At 32.4% G+C, this 20,340-nt stretch overlaps 1 protein-coding gene across 2 annotated transcripts; it reads right to left on the reverse strand.

Annotated features, from left to right (window-relative positions):
• Positions 1–1,478: 1,478 nt before the first annotated feature.
• LOC134720627 (cysteine desulfurase-like) lies at positions 1,479–18,651 on the reverse strand. Of its 2 annotated transcripts, none has more exons than XM_063582989.1 (13): positions 18,466–18,651; positions 15,835–15,926; positions 15,375–15,491; positions 14,933–15,070; positions 14,010–14,108; positions 8,025–8,118; positions 7,464–7,598; positions 6,728–6,885; positions 5,701–5,806; positions 4,831–4,912; positions 3,936–4,019; positions 3,175–3,264; positions 1,479–2,677 (listed from the first exon to the last, which is right to left on the reverse strand). In XM_063582989.1, exons 1-13 carry the CDS (start codon positions 18,584–18,586, stop codon positions 2,614–2,616), a joined length of 1,380 nt encoding a protein of 459 aa, XP_063439059.1. In that variant the 5' UTR covers positions 18,587–18,651; the 3' UTR covers positions 1,479–2,613. The 2 variants fall into 2 exon arrangements, with proteins under 2 accessions (XP_063439059.1, XP_063439060.1); XM_063582990.1 differs by lacking the exon at positions 18,466–18,651 and adding an exon at positions 17,876–17,900.
• Positions 18,652–20,340: the final 1,689 nt, after the last annotated feature.

Genomic DNA, 20,340 nt, shown 5'->3' on the forward strand with positions numbered 1-20,340 from the left:
GTCCTGAAAATTTACAGAAACATGTATTGCCATGCATATATGTGCATTCACTGTTCAACAATTTTGAAATGGCTGCCGCTTAGTGTCAATTGGGGGAAGGGTGACATCCGCTATTGCTTGCAATGGCAATTCTAGTTGTGTTTTACTTTCACATCATATGTTCTAGATAGACAAAGGGGATGTTTATATGCATATAAAACTAGTTTAACCCAACCATATTTTCCCCAGTTTCAGGCACAGGCACTCATCTCAGAATTTAGATTTAGATTTACGACATAACAAGTGTTAGTGGTGTTGACAGTCGAGAAATCGGCATTTAACGGAATTTCGTCACTGCCTGAAATTTTTCTAGCTCGAGTTAAGGACCTCCTTGTGTAATATAAAGGTATATAGGGAAAATAAATTCTGAGACTAGTGCCTGTGTTATATATGTTGGCATTTGTTTTTGTTGCACTGCAGTGTTTCTCTTGTTCTACTGGTTCACTCTTATAGTTGATGTGTTAGCCTTGGTTTTAGTTTGTGACCCAGAATTGTTTTCTCTCAATCGATTTATGACTTTTGAACAACGGTATACTACTGTTGCCTTTACTGTATGTGTATTTTTAGGAGGAAGTCTGATGTTGGGGGTATGATTCCTGTTATCCTTATTTAAGACTAAGCATCCTGTGGAACTTTGACCATTGAACAGAATTTTTAACCTTTAGAGATACTTTTACATACATTGGTTTATTTTCATAAATTGTGACATGATGGAGAGTTTACTCATCAGCCTTCAAACCACATATTCATATATCTATACATAGCATTTTGCACACTTGCATTGGTTTCTTGTTAACATAAGACTCTTAACTGCTAATATGATCATTGTAATGAATGAGCTCTACAGATAACAGACAATTGCATACCTGGAAATAAGCCTTTTTTTGCATAAATGGGTAACTGCATTTAAAAGAAAGCTAAAATTTTCAAACAATGACATAATGTTTACAAATCAAGCCAAAAAATGCATGCATTTATATGATTTCCTTCTCATTTTTTTAAAAATTCATTGATCTGGGTAAACAATTGTAATAAGACTTTGTAAATTATAGTGTAATATTGTTATAAATTAGGCTAGTCTTGTCAATTGAATTGTACCATATTTTTCATATCGGGCTTGGTTTTTCTCATTGTTGAAGTCAGCAAGGTTGCCTACAAAAGGCTATAACTGCTTCCATCCACTTCGTTTGAACTTTGGTGATTGGAATTCATACCACATCTCCTAATTTTATATTGATTACGAAAAATAGGCACAATTATTTCTTCCATATGCAGTTCATCATACTTAAAAAAAGATTCAGTTTATGTTACTAGGCAAAGGCAAAAATGCCTGTCAACTAACATAAAAGTATATAACCACAAAACTCTCATTTGTTTTCACAATAGCATGTAAAGCAATTAATGTAAAGGCTAATTGATATAGAAGATAACACACCAAATAGTATCACATAATTTTAATAACACAAGGAAACAACAATTCCATGACAGATGATAATAAAACGTATTTCAATCACAATATATTTACTCTTATTTTAAGCACGGATAGCATTATGCAGTAAATATACTTCAAGCTAATTCTGTTACACTTCAACAAACTATATGTTAAAAATATTTACATTTTAGTTTAATACAGATATACATTAAACTGGCTATTCCAGAATCTCTGAAATAACCAACTTTGGTCCTGGATGACTTTTGGGGGATTGGAGAGTTCTGCATTGATCTTCAATAAATTATTGAGTTTATAATTGTGTGAGGTAGGAAAAAATCAAGAAGAATCAAATACAATTTTACACTGTAATTAAAGTCAACAAAGAATTCCCTCCATTCCCTTGGTGCTGTAATGAAAATTAAATATATATTCTCAAGCAGAATGTTTGAACAAAAAAATTACTGACGTTGAGAGGGCAGTAAAGTCGTTAAAAACTCCCATCATTATAAAGAAAATTGATACCGGTAACTCTAATACGACAGCTTTAATAATAATAATGCCCTGGTCACACACTATCATTTGATTCTTAGTAAGGAAAACCAGAAAAAAACCTTTGAGAGCTTTAACCTCACTAAAGTAGGTCAAAGACAAAAGATCTGAGCGTTAACCTCACTTTAGTAGGTCAAAGACAAAAGATCTGAGCTTTAACCTCACTTTAGTAGGTCAAAGACAAAAGATCTGAGCTTTAACCTCACTTTAGTAGGTCAAAGACAAAAGATCTTATATTTTTTCAATTTCAGAAATGGTCAGGAAAACATATACAGATAAATGAAATGTCTTATTTCTAAAATCAAAATAATATTGATTATAACATCAGAACCAATACATGAACTTGGAACATTGATACACTACTTATATTTTTATTCTTTATATAATATAACAAAACTGCAATAACAGCACAAGTAAATTTTATGAAACCAGCATAATAAGATTTGTCCATTTATAGTTGTTAACTATTATTTACATGGTAGCTATGTATCACTGTATAAACATTGTGGAATTTTGTCTTGATCTATTGAAGAGTGTTGCCATGATTAAGAAAGTCACATGGTGTGATCACATGTTTATCATGTGATTTCTCTTCAGTGTTGTGACCATTTGATTTGCTTGATGTCAATACCTTCTTGTACCATTTCCCATAAAGGACTGAAATAAAAAGGAGGCATTCAATAACTAAATTTTCAACATTAACTGATTAAATTATTATTCTTTGGGTATCGATTTTAAAAAGTTTTATTGGTATAGATAAACAGCAAATTTAAATGTTTAACAAAGTATAAATTTAACGTTAAATTGTATGCAAACTTAAGAATAAGCAGGAAACAAAAACTTCAGTAATTTTTCAATTTGTAAAGCGCAACTCCAGAATGGTTAAAGTTATGCCACACAAATTTAAAGTTAATCTGTGTTTTGTGGAGATAAGCACTGTGTGTAAGTTTCATAACACTTGGTTAAGTCTGAGAACAGAAAACAACCTTGGGAAGTTGGTATGGAGGGATGGACTAAAAAGCAAGGGTAAAACTTAATGCCCCCCTCTGCTATCCTTTTTATAATTATGATGTGTTTCCAATATAGAACGTAATCTAACAAAAACATTTGAATTTCAGGAGCATTGAAATAGAAATTTTTACTTTATGTCCTACCTCATTTCTCTGAGTCTTGTAACATGTTTGACTGTGAGATCAGCTGTATAATCTATCTCTTCTTCAGTTGTAAATCTTCCAATACCAAATCTAAACACAAACAATTTCATAATAAAATATGTCTCTAACTATTAAAAGAAATTTAAACAAGAATGTGTCCATAGTCCACGGATGCCCCACTCGCACTATCATTTCTATGTTCAGTGGACCGTGAAATTGGGGTCAAAATTATAGTATGGAATTATAATTAGAAAGATTATATCATAGGAAACATGTGTACTAAGTTTCAAGTTGATGTAACTTTAACATCATCAAAAACTACCTTGACCAAAAACTTTAACCTGAAGCGAACGGACGCACAGACGGAGGCACAGACCAGAAAACATAATGCCCCTCTACTATCGTAGGTGGGGCATAAAACAGAAAGTATTTTGCTTAAATCATCCAAATCTCTACAATTCATTACTATTACATTGATGATTTAAATCAAACTTGTCAGAAACATTGAACTGTAGACCTTTCATATAGAAATTTCATTTTATCCACATCAAGGCAAAATAGATAGTGACTAAAGGCAATTTCCTTTATTACATAGGTCAATTCTAAACAACAATTCTCTGAAACAACATGTAGAGGCCTTTTCCATCCCTATCGGGATGATTGTTGGGAGATATTTTATAAAGAATCCTCAATTGCTAGTGTGGACTGTTCAATAAATTTTTCATTAGGAGTAATATTTTCTTACATAACAAGTTAATTACCTGATTGAGGAGTGAGCCAGGTCGTCATCAGCTCCTACGGCACGTAAGACATAGGAAGGTTCTAATGATGCTGACGTACAGGCACTGCAAGATAAAACATATAAACATACTGACTTACATGTACAGGAATGCAGGAGAAATGTTACAAATAACATACATGTATTGTAATTCAGAGATTTACAAATATCTATCAGATGGGATACAGGAACTGACACTCAATAGTTATTCATATATTATATGATAAAGATGCAATTGAACAATAGAAATTTACTTCAATAAGATTAATATATATATATGTTGCATGGCATCTCTGTGTCATTTGACACAATTAAAACAATGGAAATTTTAGTAAAGCAATGCCATTCATTTCCACACAATATGTACAGTCTTCTTATTTTTTCTGATTTGTTTTTAAGTTTTTGTAAACAAGTCTGATTATTGATATGCTATCAAACATTTGATTCATTGTATGTTTCTCAATATGGGTGTTAAAGTATTCAAGTATTTATATATCCCTGGCTTTCAAATCTTAACCAATATGTTTATGAACAGTGTTTTTTTTAAAAGGAGCTTAAATAATTATCCTTACATTAAAAGTTTAGATTTTTCACTATGTTTATAATTTTAGATCAATAAGTTTACAGTCTCAGTTGATTGACATATTGAAAAGTACAACAATCCTGGCTGACTGTTTTTTTTATTCTATTCACCATGGCAGTGGCGGATCCAGGGTGAGGGTTCCGGGGGTTGGAACCCCCCTTTTTTTTGGGACAATCAATGCATTTGAATGGGGACATATAGTTAGACCCCCCTATTTTAAAATGGCTTGATTCATCCCTGCATGAGCTTCTATAAACTATGCCAATTTGATCATGATATGTAAAGAATATTTTACCTTCCAGAAGATAAAGCAATATCTTTAAGTGCCATTAACAAACTTTCTCCTTCCACATAAGCAAAGGACAGATTTATGCAGCCTGAAATTATAATCCTCATATTAAAATAAAATACAATTTAAATGTAGATGATTACAACATTTTTTGTGGAAAAACATTTGTTTGCAAATGACATTATCAGCTTTATGATTTTAAAAGGTGATTGTCACAAAAAAAAATTTCTATATTCAATCAAATGGGAAATGATTTCTGAATACAAAAATAGCAGGTTCCTCATAACCTCCATCCAAGTCACAATTGTAAAAGTAAACAATTATAGGTCAACGTATGGTTTATAACATGAAACCTTGGCTTACACGGAACAGCAAGCTATAATTCTGGATTATTGTTTGTACATGTAAAAGCCTAACTCTACTCTACTCTATTTATACACTATCAGCAGTTTGTGTCCATCTATCAGTATTTGAGGGTATGAGTTAGAAGAATCAACGTTGACAAAAACTTCTTGGTGATATTTGAGCATGTGATATTATCCCTGTCAGCAGTAAACCATAGAATTTTTTTCTTATAACCATAATACATATTTTGTCTTCAAATTTTGTATAGAATGCCGACAATTCTAAAATAGGCATAAATTATAAGTGAAAAGTTCAGATAACAATAAGTTTCTTCAATCACTAGCTGAACCATAAAAGAGGTCAAAGACATTGCAAATATGATAGACTGAAACTTTGTATATTTAGTCATCTATGTACAAGGTATGAAGCTTCTGAAATAGAAAGTTTTTAAGCTGGCAGATTAGAATTCTATTCCGCATTTTTTACCCTCTGCCATTTTTATTGCAGGCAATACAAAAACACTACACTAACCTGGATAAGTCATATCTGGATCCCCATTCCTAATGACTTGTGGGATAGCATCTTGTACCTTGTGTAATAGTCTGTTTGATAATTCTACTGTTCTCTTATGATCATACTGGAAAATAAAGAGCAGAAATATGGTCATACTGGAAAATAAAGAGTAGAAATATAGTCATACTGGAAAATAAAGAGCAGAAATATGGTCATACTGGAAAATAAAGAGCAGAAATATGGTAATACTGGAAAATAAAGAGCAGAAATATGGTCATACTGGAAAATAAAGAGCAGAAATATGGTCATACTAGAAAATAAAGAGCAGAAATATGGTCATACTGGAAAATAAAGAGCAGAAATAGGGTCACACTGAAAAATAAAGAGCAGAAATATGGTCACACTGGAAAATAAAGAGCAGAAATAGAGTAATACTGGAAAATAAAGAGCAAAAAAAAACGCAATCCAATTGTAAACATTTCAATTCACATTGCAAATGCTGTTAAAGTATATAAACTTATATAGAATTTTTTCTTCTTTCCAATAAACATTTATTATTTTTAGAAAGCATGTATATATCTGAATACAAGTTTGGTCAAACATCATACCAGTAGCCAGGGGGGTTCAGGCAAACCTTCCCTTGAAAACAAATAAGCAATGTTAAAGTCAATGTTCTCTTTGAATTTTGACTGTTAAAGTCGACTTTGTGAGTCCAAATACCCCCACCCCCCACCCACCCACCCTCCCCCCCTGAAAATTCCTGGCTAAGGGCCTGAACAGATCTTACTACCTAAAACATAGGAATTCAGAATAAAAGAGTTCAAAGATAATTGATTCTAAATAAGTGAAGTATAAACAAATTAGCATAAGAGTTGAATTTGGTCTTAAAATATTTCAATAATTAATTGCAGCTAGTTTTCATAAAAAGAACGCTTTGACTGTGATGGACATTGTGAATGTATGTAGGAAATGTACTGCAATCAGATTTTAAAGAATAGTTTCAATTATAAACATGAAAATTCTGTTGTATCAGTAATGAATATACCTCCATCTCTTCCATAGCCACAGCACAGGCTGATCCCATTCCTACACAGAGAGGGGTGGGGACAGTACCACTCCTCATACCCCTCTCCTGTCCTCCGCCACTCTGTAGAGCCTCAACTCGAACTCTGGGACGTCTTCTAATATATAAAGCTCCTACTCCTGAGACAGAAAGAAAATATAACTCCATATTCAATCTTTTCTTGATTTTCGTGAAGTCACCACGAGATTCAATATGGTTGAACAAAATAGGCGGAGAATGTATACAAATGGAAATAATTAGATAATAGTGTTAAGGAAATGAATATTCAAACATAAATAGGTACGTCATATCCTACAAAAATATCTAACAAAAAGAACTAGATATATTGACAAGCTTTGCAAACATTATAAAGAAAATTTTATTGTGAAATAAGTGCGACCTGAACCTGGGTCACAATTCCTAACATTTTGAAATAGGAAAAAAATCTGTAGCTCTATAATCTGCAAATAGTCAAAAAATAACATAAGGACCTATGAGCTACAGTTCCGCAGCTACCTTGATTGCCTAGGGTAGTTTAACTGTCAATGACCCTTAAAATTGACACAAGAAGAACCGTGACGCTCAGTAATATTATATATGTACATGTATATAGTTAAAAAGGACCCAGGTTAACTCTGGTTAACAATAGTGGTGTTTCAAATTACTAGACTGCAATTCTAATACCTGGGGGATATGAGTATTTCAATGTTATACATACCTTTTGGGCCATATATTTTGTGACCACTGATTGACATAAGGTCAATATTCATGTCACTAACATTCATAGGAATTTTCCCTATGGCCTGAGCAGCATCTGTGTGGAAAAATATCTTCTTTGATCTGCACAGTTTACCTAAAATGTTAGAAAAAATTATGCATGTCAAAATGAGAACAATAAGTAAACAGGTTTTTACAGTTTTTGTTGGATATATTATTGATTAGTTGTTTTTTTTATTGAAAAAGCAAGCTAGAACCACTTGTTAAAACTTCATAAGCCAAATGCCTAAAGGTAACAAAGAAACTAATTTCACTTCAGTCAACTAAAACTGAAGACAGTTAATGGCACCTTGAATTGTTCTTCATAAGATGTACCAGAGAAGAATAAGGTATCATAATTTAGTCAATTAACAAGGCAACGTTAATTTCTAATCTCATACAGAAACTGGTCCTGTTGGTATATGGTTGATAATGCTTATAATTGCATAGGTATTACAAAGCCTCCCCTGAGTCCCCTCTAATAAACAATAATTACAGTTTACATGTTTAATACCATAATTACCTATTTCATTGACTGGTTGTTTGACCCCGATTTCATTGTTGACGGTCATTATAGAGACTAATACTGTTTCATCTGTCATTGATTCTTCTAATAACTGAAAATAAAAATTCATGTTACATAGGTAAGGTTCTATTTATATTTATCGTTATTAGCTTCATTCTTAAAATGGCAGAGAACAAATTTTAACAATGGAAAATTTGTATTAATTGCAAGAATGTGTCAACTTGAATGAATAGCAAATAGCAGGAACAGAGGACTGACACTACAAACTAGAGGCTCTAAAGAGCCTGTGTCGCTCACCTTGGTCTATGTGAATATTAAACAAAGGAAGCAGATTGAAAATTGACTACAAAGGTCAATAACTCCTACAGGGGTCAATTGACCATTTCGTTCATGTTGACTTATTTGTAGATCTTACTTTGCTGAACATTATTGCTGTTTACAGTTTACCTATTTCTATAATAATATTCAATATAATAACCAAAAACAGCAAAATTTCCTTAAAATTACCAATTCAGGGGCCGCAACCCAAAAAACAGGTTGTCCAATTCATCTGAAAATTTCAGGGCAGATAGATCTTGACCTGATTAACAATTTTACTTCATGTCAGATTTTCTCTAAATTATTTGGTTTTTGAGTTATAAGCCAAAAACTGCATTTTACCCCTATGTTCTATTTTTAGCCGTGGCGGCCATCTTGGTTTGATGGCCAGGTCACGCCACACATTTTTTAAACAAGAAACCCCAAAGATGATTGTGGCCAAGTTTGGATCAATTTGGCACAGCAGTTTCAGAGAAGAAGATTTAAGTAAAAGATATATAAAATTTACGAAAAAATGGTTAAAAATTGACTTTAAAGGGCAATAACTCCTAAAGAGGTCAACTGACCATTTTGGTCATGTTGACTTATTTGCAAATCTGACCTTGCTGAACATTATTGCTGTTTACAGTTTACCTATATCTATAATAATATTCAATATAATAACCAAAAACAGCAAAATTTCCTTCAAATTACCAATTCAGGGGCCGCAACCCCAAAACAGGTTGTCCAATTCATCTGAAAATTTCAGGGCAGATAGATCTTCACCTGATTAACAATTTTACCCAATGTCAGATTTGCTCTAAATGCTTTGATTTTTGAGTTATAAGCCAAAAACTGCATTTTACCCCTATGTTCTATTTATAGCCATGGCGGTCATCTTGGTTAGTTGGCGGGGTCACCGGACACAATTTTTAAACTAGATACCCCAATGATGATTGTGGCCAAGTTTCAAATAATTTGGCCCAGCAGTTTCAGAGGAGAAGATTTTTCTAAAAGATTACTAAGATTTACGAAAAATGGTTAAAAATTGACTATAAAGGGCAATAACTCCTAAAGTGGTCAACTGATCATTTTGGTCATGTTGACGTATTTGTAGATCTTACTTTGCTGAACATTATTGCCTTTTACAGTTTATCTCTATCTGAAATAATATTCAAGATAATAACCAAAAACAACAAAATTTCCTTAAAATTACCAATTCAGGGGCAGCAACCTAACAACAGAATGTCAGATTCATCTGAAAATTTCGGGGCAGATAGATCTTCACCTGATTAACAATATTACCCCATGTCAGATTTGCCCTAAATGCTTTGGTTTTTGAGTTATAAGCCAAAAACTGCATTTTACCCCTATGTTCTATTTATAGCCATGGCGGCCATCTTGGTTAGTTGGCGGGGTCACCGGACACAATTTTTAAACTAGATACCCCAATGATGATTGTGGCCAAGTTTGGTTAAATTTGGCCCAGTAGTTTCAGAGGAGAAGATTTTTGTAAAAGTTAACGACGGACGACGCCGGACGACGACGGACGACGACGACGGACGCCGGACGCAAAGTGATGAGAAAAGCTCACTTGGCCCTTCGGGCCAGGTGAGCTAAAAAGAGGGTACATTAGAAAGGGACTGACAGTTTGCCCTACCACTGGCCAACTACAGTGATTACAAGGGTTCTTTTCACATGCAGAGAGTAAATCAAAGAGCAGAATGCTCTGAGGGATACGATTGCCATAGTTTTCATTGACACATGTATAGCAGTTCTGCCAAATTTTCATTAAACAAATGCATGAGATTTGGCCAAAATTCAAAAGATCAAAGAGGAAAGAAATAGATCCAAGAATACTGTTGCAAAAAAAGCATGAACATGCGCGAGTCTCAAGCATTTTTGGCCGGTAACCCTGGTACAGCTGGATAGTATTATTCTCTAAACTAATTCAACTGCACATGCAAAATGTAACAATCTGAATAGTCACTCAACTTAAAGAATAGCCAATCCCCGTTACAAGTGTATGAGCCATGTACTTATTGTGTTTTATCGAATTATAGTTATCCTGTACCATTGTAAACTCGTACCATTAAAAAAAAAAAAACTCGAACCATTGCTAACTCGTACCAACTTATTTAAATGCATTCAAATAGTGTTAAATGATGAATATACATGATATACGTTACTTTCACCCAATACCTCTTAAGTCTGTAAAATGTATATAATTTGAAAGTACAATGACCAATTTGTAGCTTATGTTCCTTGTATATTGGATAGAAAATACTGTGGCAGATGTAAATAATTAAGGTATATACAGTTTCACCCGAAGAAAATTTTTCATGAATAATAAAATCTTAGCAGTTAAGTCAAAATGATTGCCAAAATTATTTTTACTGTCTATAAATGAATGTAACAATGAAATTTAACTGATTCCTGTTAAGGGGGTCCGCATTTTCCCCGCAAAAAAAGCACATGGCTTTCAACAATTGTAAACATAGCATTCAATTTGTGATCATGGATTACAGCTTTAATTAACTTAAATTGGATATATACATATTCAACATGTTCAATTTTAATAAGGTACAGTTAAAGCAATGTTTTAACTTTCCTCTGGATTAAGATCTACAGTGGCGGATCCAGAACTTTTCCTAAGGGGGAGCCCGCTTACTGACCTAAGAGGGGGCCCGCTCCAGTCATGCTTCAATGATTCCCTTTATTATCAACCAAATTTTTTCTACAAAAAAAGGGGGGGGGGGGCTGGATCCGCCTATGTTCTAGTTTGAAAGATCAGTTAAAACATTAATGCTTTAACACATTCTTTATTTTTGTCTAAGTTTTCATTTAACTCCTGTGTAAAATTCAAGTAAATTCAACTTTATTTCTATTAAGTTTACAAACAGAAACCCATAAAACATCATATTTTTTATATATTTTTCTGAATGTTACGACTTCCCAGTAGTACAAGTTAACTTTTTTGGTTCCAATGCCGTGGTACGAGTTAACTTGCTTCCGTATCTTATCACCGTAATTCTAGGAGGAACCCTAAACTGGACCCCTATCATATTGTGTTCACTTATCGCTACACTGACCTTCGGTGCGAAGCTATATATAGAACGGCGGACCAGTTTAGGAGGAACCCCATTTCTTACTCTTTAATTATTGAAGTTCCTTTGGGTCAGAGGGCATGACTCCTTTCTGTACACACTCCTCTGTTTACATTGAGATCTTTCTTAATATAATACGACGTTTATCGGCATTAACGAGTTAATTCTTCTTGACGAATACTTCGAAAAGGGAGACAACTCGAAACGATAACATGGAAGATTCCATTTCTGCTGAAGGGGTGTTATAGGTAATTTTTACGATGAAACATTTATTTTAATTTAAATTATGCATGTGATTTAAAATTATGCAACAACAATAGCCCTCCATATGCAGACAGACATCGAAAGAATCCCATGAGTTTCAAATTAATCAATGAAGCGGGGAATCACTCAATCTGATACCCCTTGAAATCAGGAAAACTACACGCATGTGGGTTCTCACTAATTAGCGACCAAAAGCGTCAAGAAGCGACAAGAAGAAAAATAATAAGTGACAAAAAGCAACAAGAAGCTATTTAGCGACAAGAATACATTTTGTTATCACATACATTAAAATATTTTTTAGGATTATATTGAAAGATGAAGAAATAAAAAAAAAATCGATGAAGAGATTGTGTACTTTTTATTATCATATTGAAAGATGTAGAAATTAAACATGTGTAAGAGCAAAGGAAATGTAAACGCTATAAAATGAAAATAAAAACAAAGATTTGTCACCTTCCTTTTGAAGGATTTAATAAAACAAAAACATGAAATATTATTTCCTTCCTAACTGTACAATTAATTTTTCCTGATAGGACCAACATTAGCTGTGGCTTCACTCTAAGGTAATACACAATTAAGAGCAACAAATGAGATTAACTAGGTGCATGTCCTTTGTTTTATTGCAACAATAACATCCATTAACACCTTCATCAATTACACGAACCAGAATATAAAACTATTGTACCGCATAGTGAACACCTGTTGAAAACTCAAGATTGTCATCAGTTTCCTTTAATCTTCAATCTATATGCATAAACATGATAAATATCGTTAAATGAGACAATACACTAAATAAAATGATGAAAAATATTCACATTTTAATTATGTTTTCCTCTTGTTTGATTTCAGTTCTTAATTTGTATTTCACAATTTGTGTATGAATTTTCTGGACAATTATGCACAAATAATGCATTTTGCAAGTTAATTATATATTGTACAAAAATGGTTTTAAAAACAAATAAAAAGACAAAATATACTTCCTGTGATACCTTATAAAATATCATGTAAATAAATGTAGCAACAAGTTTTATTTCCCCCCCCTATCAAAATTAACTTTCCTGTCGTTGAAATTGTTTTCTTTTGCATATTTTTTTAATATTTATTTCGAATAAGTAATATAAATAAAAAAATGTTTTCTTGTCGCTAAATAGTTTCTTGTTGCTAATATTATTCTTCTTGTCGCTTCTTGACGCTTTTTGTCTCTACAATTCTTTTTGTCTCTAATTAGTGAGACCACGCATGGACATTAATACATAAACAAACCGCGACTTGCGATTTGGAACAAGAACGTTTATTAAATGATATGATGAATGGTTCTCCATTTCTTTATGAGAGTACAGTATCAAATATCAGTTTCATAAGGGTAAAATATAGAAATACTCCACTTCAGTTCTTGTGACAGAAATAGAATTATCGATCGGCTTTCAGAGAACTCTCGCAAGTTATCAAAATTTGGGAATTCCCTCTGACGTGTTTCTAAATTTATAAAAACACTAAATATAAATACTGTTTAATTCTGATTTTCCGTATTGTTAAAAACACGCATATAAGTCAAGGAAAATATCATACATGAAGATTATGAGTAAAACATTACAGGAAAGTTGTTTATGTTCAATTGTTTTGCTTGTTTTTACCTTTTAAAGCAAGACAATCATAAGAATCTGAGATGTTGCCGAATGTTTAGAATAAAACGAATGACGTGAGGGAGTGTGTCATAGGGTCAATGGTAAAAGTCTACAGATTGCTTGACAGCAATCGTATCCCAAAAACATCCTTTAACATCCTTATTCCAATTGGATGTTTTTTTTATTTACAAGATTCAACTTTTTATGTACATTGTTTTTGTAGTGCAGAACAACACAAAAGTTGAAAAAAAAATGAAAATCTTGATGGTTTCTTCACTACTTCTAACAGATAAGAGAAAACAGAACTTTTTTTATTCAATAGCATTTTTAATATGAGTAATCCGGACCATAGGATGTTCAGACAAAAAAGTTAAACTGTTGATTTATTTTCAAAGGTACCATAATAATTGGTTATTATTTAGGGATCAACTTGCATCTTTGTTTATATTTGATCTCATGGTTGTGAATAAGTTGAAATATAAATTTGTACACGCCTTGATAAAATCTATACTTATTTGAAAATTTTAACTTAAAAGCCACACAATTCGCAAAAAAGAGTATTCAATTTCCCAAAAATTAATCCTCAATACTGTGATCTTCACTGAGTCAAAAACTATATAATAGAAAACTTACCTTAAGATCAATAATAACATTAGGTTGTACAGGTAAATATGTAACTCTAGACTTACCTTCAAGTCAACGATTCCATTAGGTTGTACAGGTAAATAGGTAACTCTGAAACCTTCTGCTTCTAAAGCTCGACAAGAATCCAATACACATTTATGTTCCTACAAAATTATGGATTTTAAATCTTACTTCTCTTTTATAAAATTTTAATATTCTCTATAAGGATAAAACTGCAAAAATCATGAAAAATGCCTTGATTATCAATAAACAAATTAAATGGGTTTTTTTCTTCTATATTTAGGGTTTCTTAGTTGAGGTTAAACTTGTTAAATTTGGGAACACAAGGGGTTCAGGTGTGGGTTTCTCTTCCAATATTAAGCAATACCATTCTGTGGATGAATAAGTCTATTTTTTGATATGTCAAATACATGTATATCAATTGGTTGCAATTTGGTTATGGTTAATTGTCATTAGGTCAGTAATTTTCATCTTTTGCTAAAATCCCAGCTGCACATTAGTACCCAAAGTCCCATGTTGACCTCCCCATATTTTGGAATTCCTGTCATTTGAAGAGGGTTGTATTATTGAATCTCGAAGTAAACTTTGAATATGCAAGAAATCATTTTCCATAATTTTCATTTCAGCAAAGAATCACAAAAATACATGCATGATCAATATATAATAAAAAAAAAAATCAATCAATAATTTTAATGATTAAACCAAAAAAGATGAACTGTTGGTTATCTAACATACAGTAGTAAATATTTCATACTAAATGATGCAAAGAAAAAATTAGTAACACAAATATTTTGATAGGATCTGTATTAAGTGGACACATAGAAGAACAGATGAACTTGATATTCACAGGAATATTTAAAACTCTTAAGTTATTGTTACAGTAAAATTTAAATATATTTGCCTTCCTCAATCATATGCTATGAGATATTCTCCAAACATGTGCTACGATTTATTAATGTTAACTTACAGTTTGTGTTGTTATAACATGGTTTTTCTTTGACTTATAAAATCTGGCAGTCCCTTTAACAGCTATGTTATTTGATTCTGTTGCACCACTTGTGAAAATTACTTCCCTTGGATCAGCTCCTATAAGATCAGCTATTTGCTAAAACATAAATAGTAGTCAAGATTTAGTTATGCAGGATATGATGGATATTTTTTTAATTACGGTACATATCATTTTTCTCATATTGTATACATTCGTAGACTATAATAGTGGATGAAGTAGCAGGGCTCACACTTCTTCAGATTCATAGGGAGAGGCTTCTTTTTTAAACTTTGATGCACTGTTTCCCCCGAAGATGAGGGCATAATCAACATCATGATCAAAGAAAGAAAACTTCTGCTATTTTTTTTTTTACAAAATCCTATATTAAAGTAATAATTGACCTGTAAGAGACGATACTAACTTTTCTGGCTTTTTCTACAGCTGCTTCACTTTCCCAACCATAGGCATGAGTTCTAGAATGTGGATTACCATAAGAACCAACAAAGTACGGTAACATTGCATCCAATACTCGCGGATCCTGAAAAATAAAAAGGGTTTTGTTTGTAGAAGTTGTAACAATTAGGTCAACAAATGACAGAATCCTCTAGTTCACTGTTGATATTCCAAGCAGAATCACAATTCTCACCAATGATACTACAAAATAACATATGTACTAAAAGCAATATCAAGAATATTCTAAATACTCAAATGCTCAATATACATGGCATTTAGATAATATGTTGTTGTACATTACTTTATTACCTTTACTCTGAGACTTGGTCTTTTTCAAAATTCAATTATTTATGTACCTTATTTTGTTAAGCATTGTTCATGCCCTTAAAGAAGTTAGAACTTGCAAGTTATTCTTAAAATGTTATTACCAATGGTGTGGTTGACTGGGTATCCATATACAGTGGTCTCATATCTTCTGGTGGCATGTCCTTCCTGGTCTCAAAAGTATCAGGATGCTTAACTAGGTAAAAAAAATGTTAAAAAAATCTAATTACAAAAATAACCACATTAATTCATCCAAGACATATATCACAACAATCAGTGAAAATTATTATGTCATTGAACAATTAATTCTTAAAAAAAAGCCATAAACTTTTAAATATTTCCACATGTGTTATCATAAATTTCAAGAATAAATATATACCATATAAATATCTATACAATGTAAGTTTATTAAACTTTTATGCCCTTCATATCATTTTTCAAAAAAGAATAGGGAGGACAAACCTAGGGCAAACAGGCTTTATTAGTGAACAAATTCAGGGTGAACAATGGTGAAAGGACCCACAATGAACATACATGTATAATATGGGCAAAGGGACTCTACTATCAGAACTTATCTTTTATTATCATTACAAAAATAAGATGCTTTAAATTAGGGATGATATAATTTGTCACTTTTAAGACAACCAATAAGTGATTGGAATTTATGTGAAATACTTTTAAAGGTCAACACCGGTTTTACATTCTTGTTAATCACAGACAAGTCTTCCTTGCAATATGACTTGTCTGTATCATATTTTAATTTTTTTTTTGTCAGAGCAATAAGTGGCACTTGTCCCCACCATAAAACTTTGGATTTACACCTTCAACTGCCGTCTGGCTACTTTGGAAAGCTCCAAGTTGGACTTAGTCCTGCTGAACTCCTTCAAGCGTTAACTGCAGACTGTTTCTGCATTGACATTGTGTGCTTCAGTCTCAAAGACACACAATTAGGATGAGGTAGTTAAGGGCATACAATACAGTTACAGGGGACATAATAACGTTGCTAAAGTAAAATTTTATTTTCGCGACGTCAAACTATGACACAATGGGAAAAGATGCATTTTTCGACTGATTTTTATCATTCAAACTGATTTTAATTCAAAAACGAGTCCATGGACCCCTATTTTTTAAAACGGCAATTTGTTTCATTTTGCAAGGAGATTATGCGACCCAAATTTAATAAAACTGTAAATAGCGGAATTTTTTTAATTTTGATAAACATGCAGCAAAAAATTCGTTTTTTTACTCTTTTCATGAACATTTGATAAATATGAGCTATTTCATCAACTTGTAAATACAGGTTCAAAACTGTATTGTATGCCCTTAAGAAAACTTTCCTTACAAGACTATATTTGAGATTCTATTGGCATTCAAAACAGATATCGATCTGGCCTTAGTTTCCAATTTAGGCAGTTTGAATTAGGGCGACTAGTTAAAAGAATGTTCAACAGAACATGGTTTGCTTTTGCAATTGCATTATTTGCTATGTGCATATAATATAAAAAAAAAGATGTGGTATGATGGCCAATGACAGAGATGCAAACACTTTTTTTTCCCTGTCAGACATTGGGGCCTACATGGTACCAAGTTTTGCCAGACCCATCACATTTCTGCCGGACCTCTATTTTCACTCAAAAATCAAATGAGACCCGCTTACAAATTTTCTCAGCCACGACATATTTCCTGAACTTATCAACTATGCTTAATAGACCTCCTTCCTGAAGAGTGAATTTCTAAAACCAGAAACATGAAGGAAATATGCAGAAGGATTTGGGGCGTGATGGACATGGTATGAAAAGACTATCACTGGGCAGAAATACTGGTTCTTGAAGTTAGAAAAAGCGAGGGAACAGGAAATTTACCTTTATTTGAGATGATCACAAATTTATTAACAGAATACACTACCAGGACAGACAGGGAATTAAGTTTTGGGGGACCCAAGAAGACTAGAATATTGCCAGCCATCAGGTCCTGCACAGCAACAAGTTTTGCCTGACCTGCAGAAATTCTGCCCCTCAGGTCTGACAGGGCTGACGATTAGTTGCATCTCTGCAATGAGAAAACTGTCCACAAGAGACCAAAATAACAAAGACATTAAGAACTATATGTCACTGTACAGCCTTCAACAATGAGCAAAGCACATACGGCATAGTCAGCTATAATAGGCCCTGATAAGACAAGGTTATACAATACACCTTATCGCAATTTAGTCCATTCCATGAAAAAATATCATTTATGTAACTTCATAAGGTCACCAGCCGAAAAATGGAGGTCATCAGTAGTGAGCTGAGGGAGAAAAAACTTTAGAAAGTGATCATCAAGAAACTTTGATATAGTATGATCCACTTTTTTCGAAATTAAAATTGAAGTAAAAAAATATTTTGTTTGAAGTATTTATGGTAGTTTAAACAGGTCTCATTAAAAAGTATTATGCATGGTGAATTGTTTAAACAGGGTCCCAGATAGCTTGAACTGGATGAAAATGTTGTGTAATTTTAGAACTTAGCCGGAATGGAATAAATAGCGATTACGATTACGTGTATTCAAACGAGAGAACTAACAGCCTTATTTTGTTCTTTATCAACATCTATATGATTATCAGTCTACTAACTCTGTGTAAATTGATGTTTTTTTTTAAATATCTTGATTTTAATAGTTCCATGAACAGATGAACATTATGAAACAACGTGTGTGTATCTTTCAATGTCTTTTTGACACCTGTAATGGCTGTATACCTGCAACTCCAACTTTCGCAGCATTGTCAGTCACATTCGCCTGCAAATATCTCTTAGTTGACTGAGATGTACTGTTCACAACTTGTAATACAAAGCGAAAATTTCTGAAAAGTCGTGCCATTTTATATTTATTTTCTTCTGTCGAAATTTGCTTTACATAATTATAGTACTATGCAGTCAATGATCTACAGTAGAATAATCTCTAGTTGGAACCACTCAAACAAAATCTAATTACCAAATATACAAATACCAACATGAATGTTTAAAAACGTACAGAATTGCTTCATGTTCAAGATAATAATGTTTGATAATTTATTATTGAGACTTCTATAACACATGTGTTATTTTATTACCAGATCATTATACATAGAACTAGTACATAACTCATAAGTAAAAACTATAATAGTAAAGCATCAGTCTCAGGCATTGTGTTTGGTGGACCAACTTGAACTCACTGAGTCTTATTATATATTTGCAATCTATATACATTTGTATTACAGAAAATGCATTTTTTCCAGTTCATATAATCATCATATTAATTTTTTACCATTTATATTTGTTTCTGATAATCAGTTTTTTAAGTCAGCCCTTGTGTTTATCCCTTGTTTTTATCCCATGAAGGGACCGTGACAAAATTACAATCTTAAACTGAAATCTTCAAGCCATTGTTCACTAATAAACAATATATTCTACTTTTTATACACTTGGTACAATAAAAAACGTGGTAATAAATTGTTCAAATAAGGCCTTTGAATATACTTTAATTATTTCTTTTGGAGTGTCAAAAAATTTCGTTGGAGGTACTTGGTAAATTGCATGCTTGTATTGGTGATTTCAAAACAGTTTAAAAATTTGAATTTTCTACCCTATAAACCACTTTGCGTCTTAATCTTATAAAAAAAAAAATGTACACACCTGATTAACTTGATGATAGGCATTTAAAAAGTCAACTGAATGCGAATACATATATATGTTCAAACTCTTTTGTGTTTTTCATTAACAAACAAAAGAACAATGGCAATTGGACCTGCTTTGGTGCTATTTTTACCCTTGAAATTGTACTAGATACCATTTTTGTTCGCTAAGGAGATTCCGTATATATCGTAAAGTTATCGGAGTTCCAACGGGGACTAACAGTGCACCACTGGTTGCGAACCTGTTTCTGTATTGTTATTTGTTACTAATCATGACTTATACCAGCGATCCATCGAAAGACAATCGAATTCACTTTGAAATATTCTTATGATATATTTTGACTATAAAGAATTATGTAATTTCTGCAGGTCACAGTAGCACCACTAACAATCATGTTTTGTCAATAACTTGGTTTATATCAGGTTAATAAGTGTAAATGTGTATTCATGTGGTATTTTGTTTAAATGTACTTTAATCATTCTAATCATTTTCTGTTCTATATTTTGTAATTCATTTGATTGTATACCTCAAATTTTGGGAAGCATGATTGGTTAATAAAATTATCTTATCTTATCTTATTGGCTGTCAATAATGACGACTTCAGTATGTACACTAAATAGATTTATCTTTGCAAACTGACTTAAAATACGGCTAACATTATTTTCGAATTATTATTTATTATACTAGTTATTATGTTGGTTGGTTTTAAATTTGAAATCAATACTTCCAATAATAAAACAGTTGTTAGCAGTTTGATATCATGGCGATAAGGACTTCGCCATCAAGAGTCAAAATTGGTCAGGCAAAGTCGAACTCCTAGTTTAGTTAAGGTGGTACCTAACACTACAGGGAGATAACTCTGTAAAATCAGCTAAACGTTTTAATTACGTTGTGTTAATAAGGGAATATTAAGCTTCTCAATGATCAAAATTAGTGTTTGTCAAACTGCTATATAACAAG

This window comes from Mytilus trossulus, chromosome 6 (assembly GCF_036588685.1).
Source record: "Mytilus trossulus isolate FHL-02 chromosome 6, PNRI_Mtr1.1.1.hap1, whole genome shotgun sequence".
NCBI lineage: Eukaryota > Metazoa > Mollusca > Bivalvia > Mytilida > Mytilidae > Mytilus > Mytilus trossulus.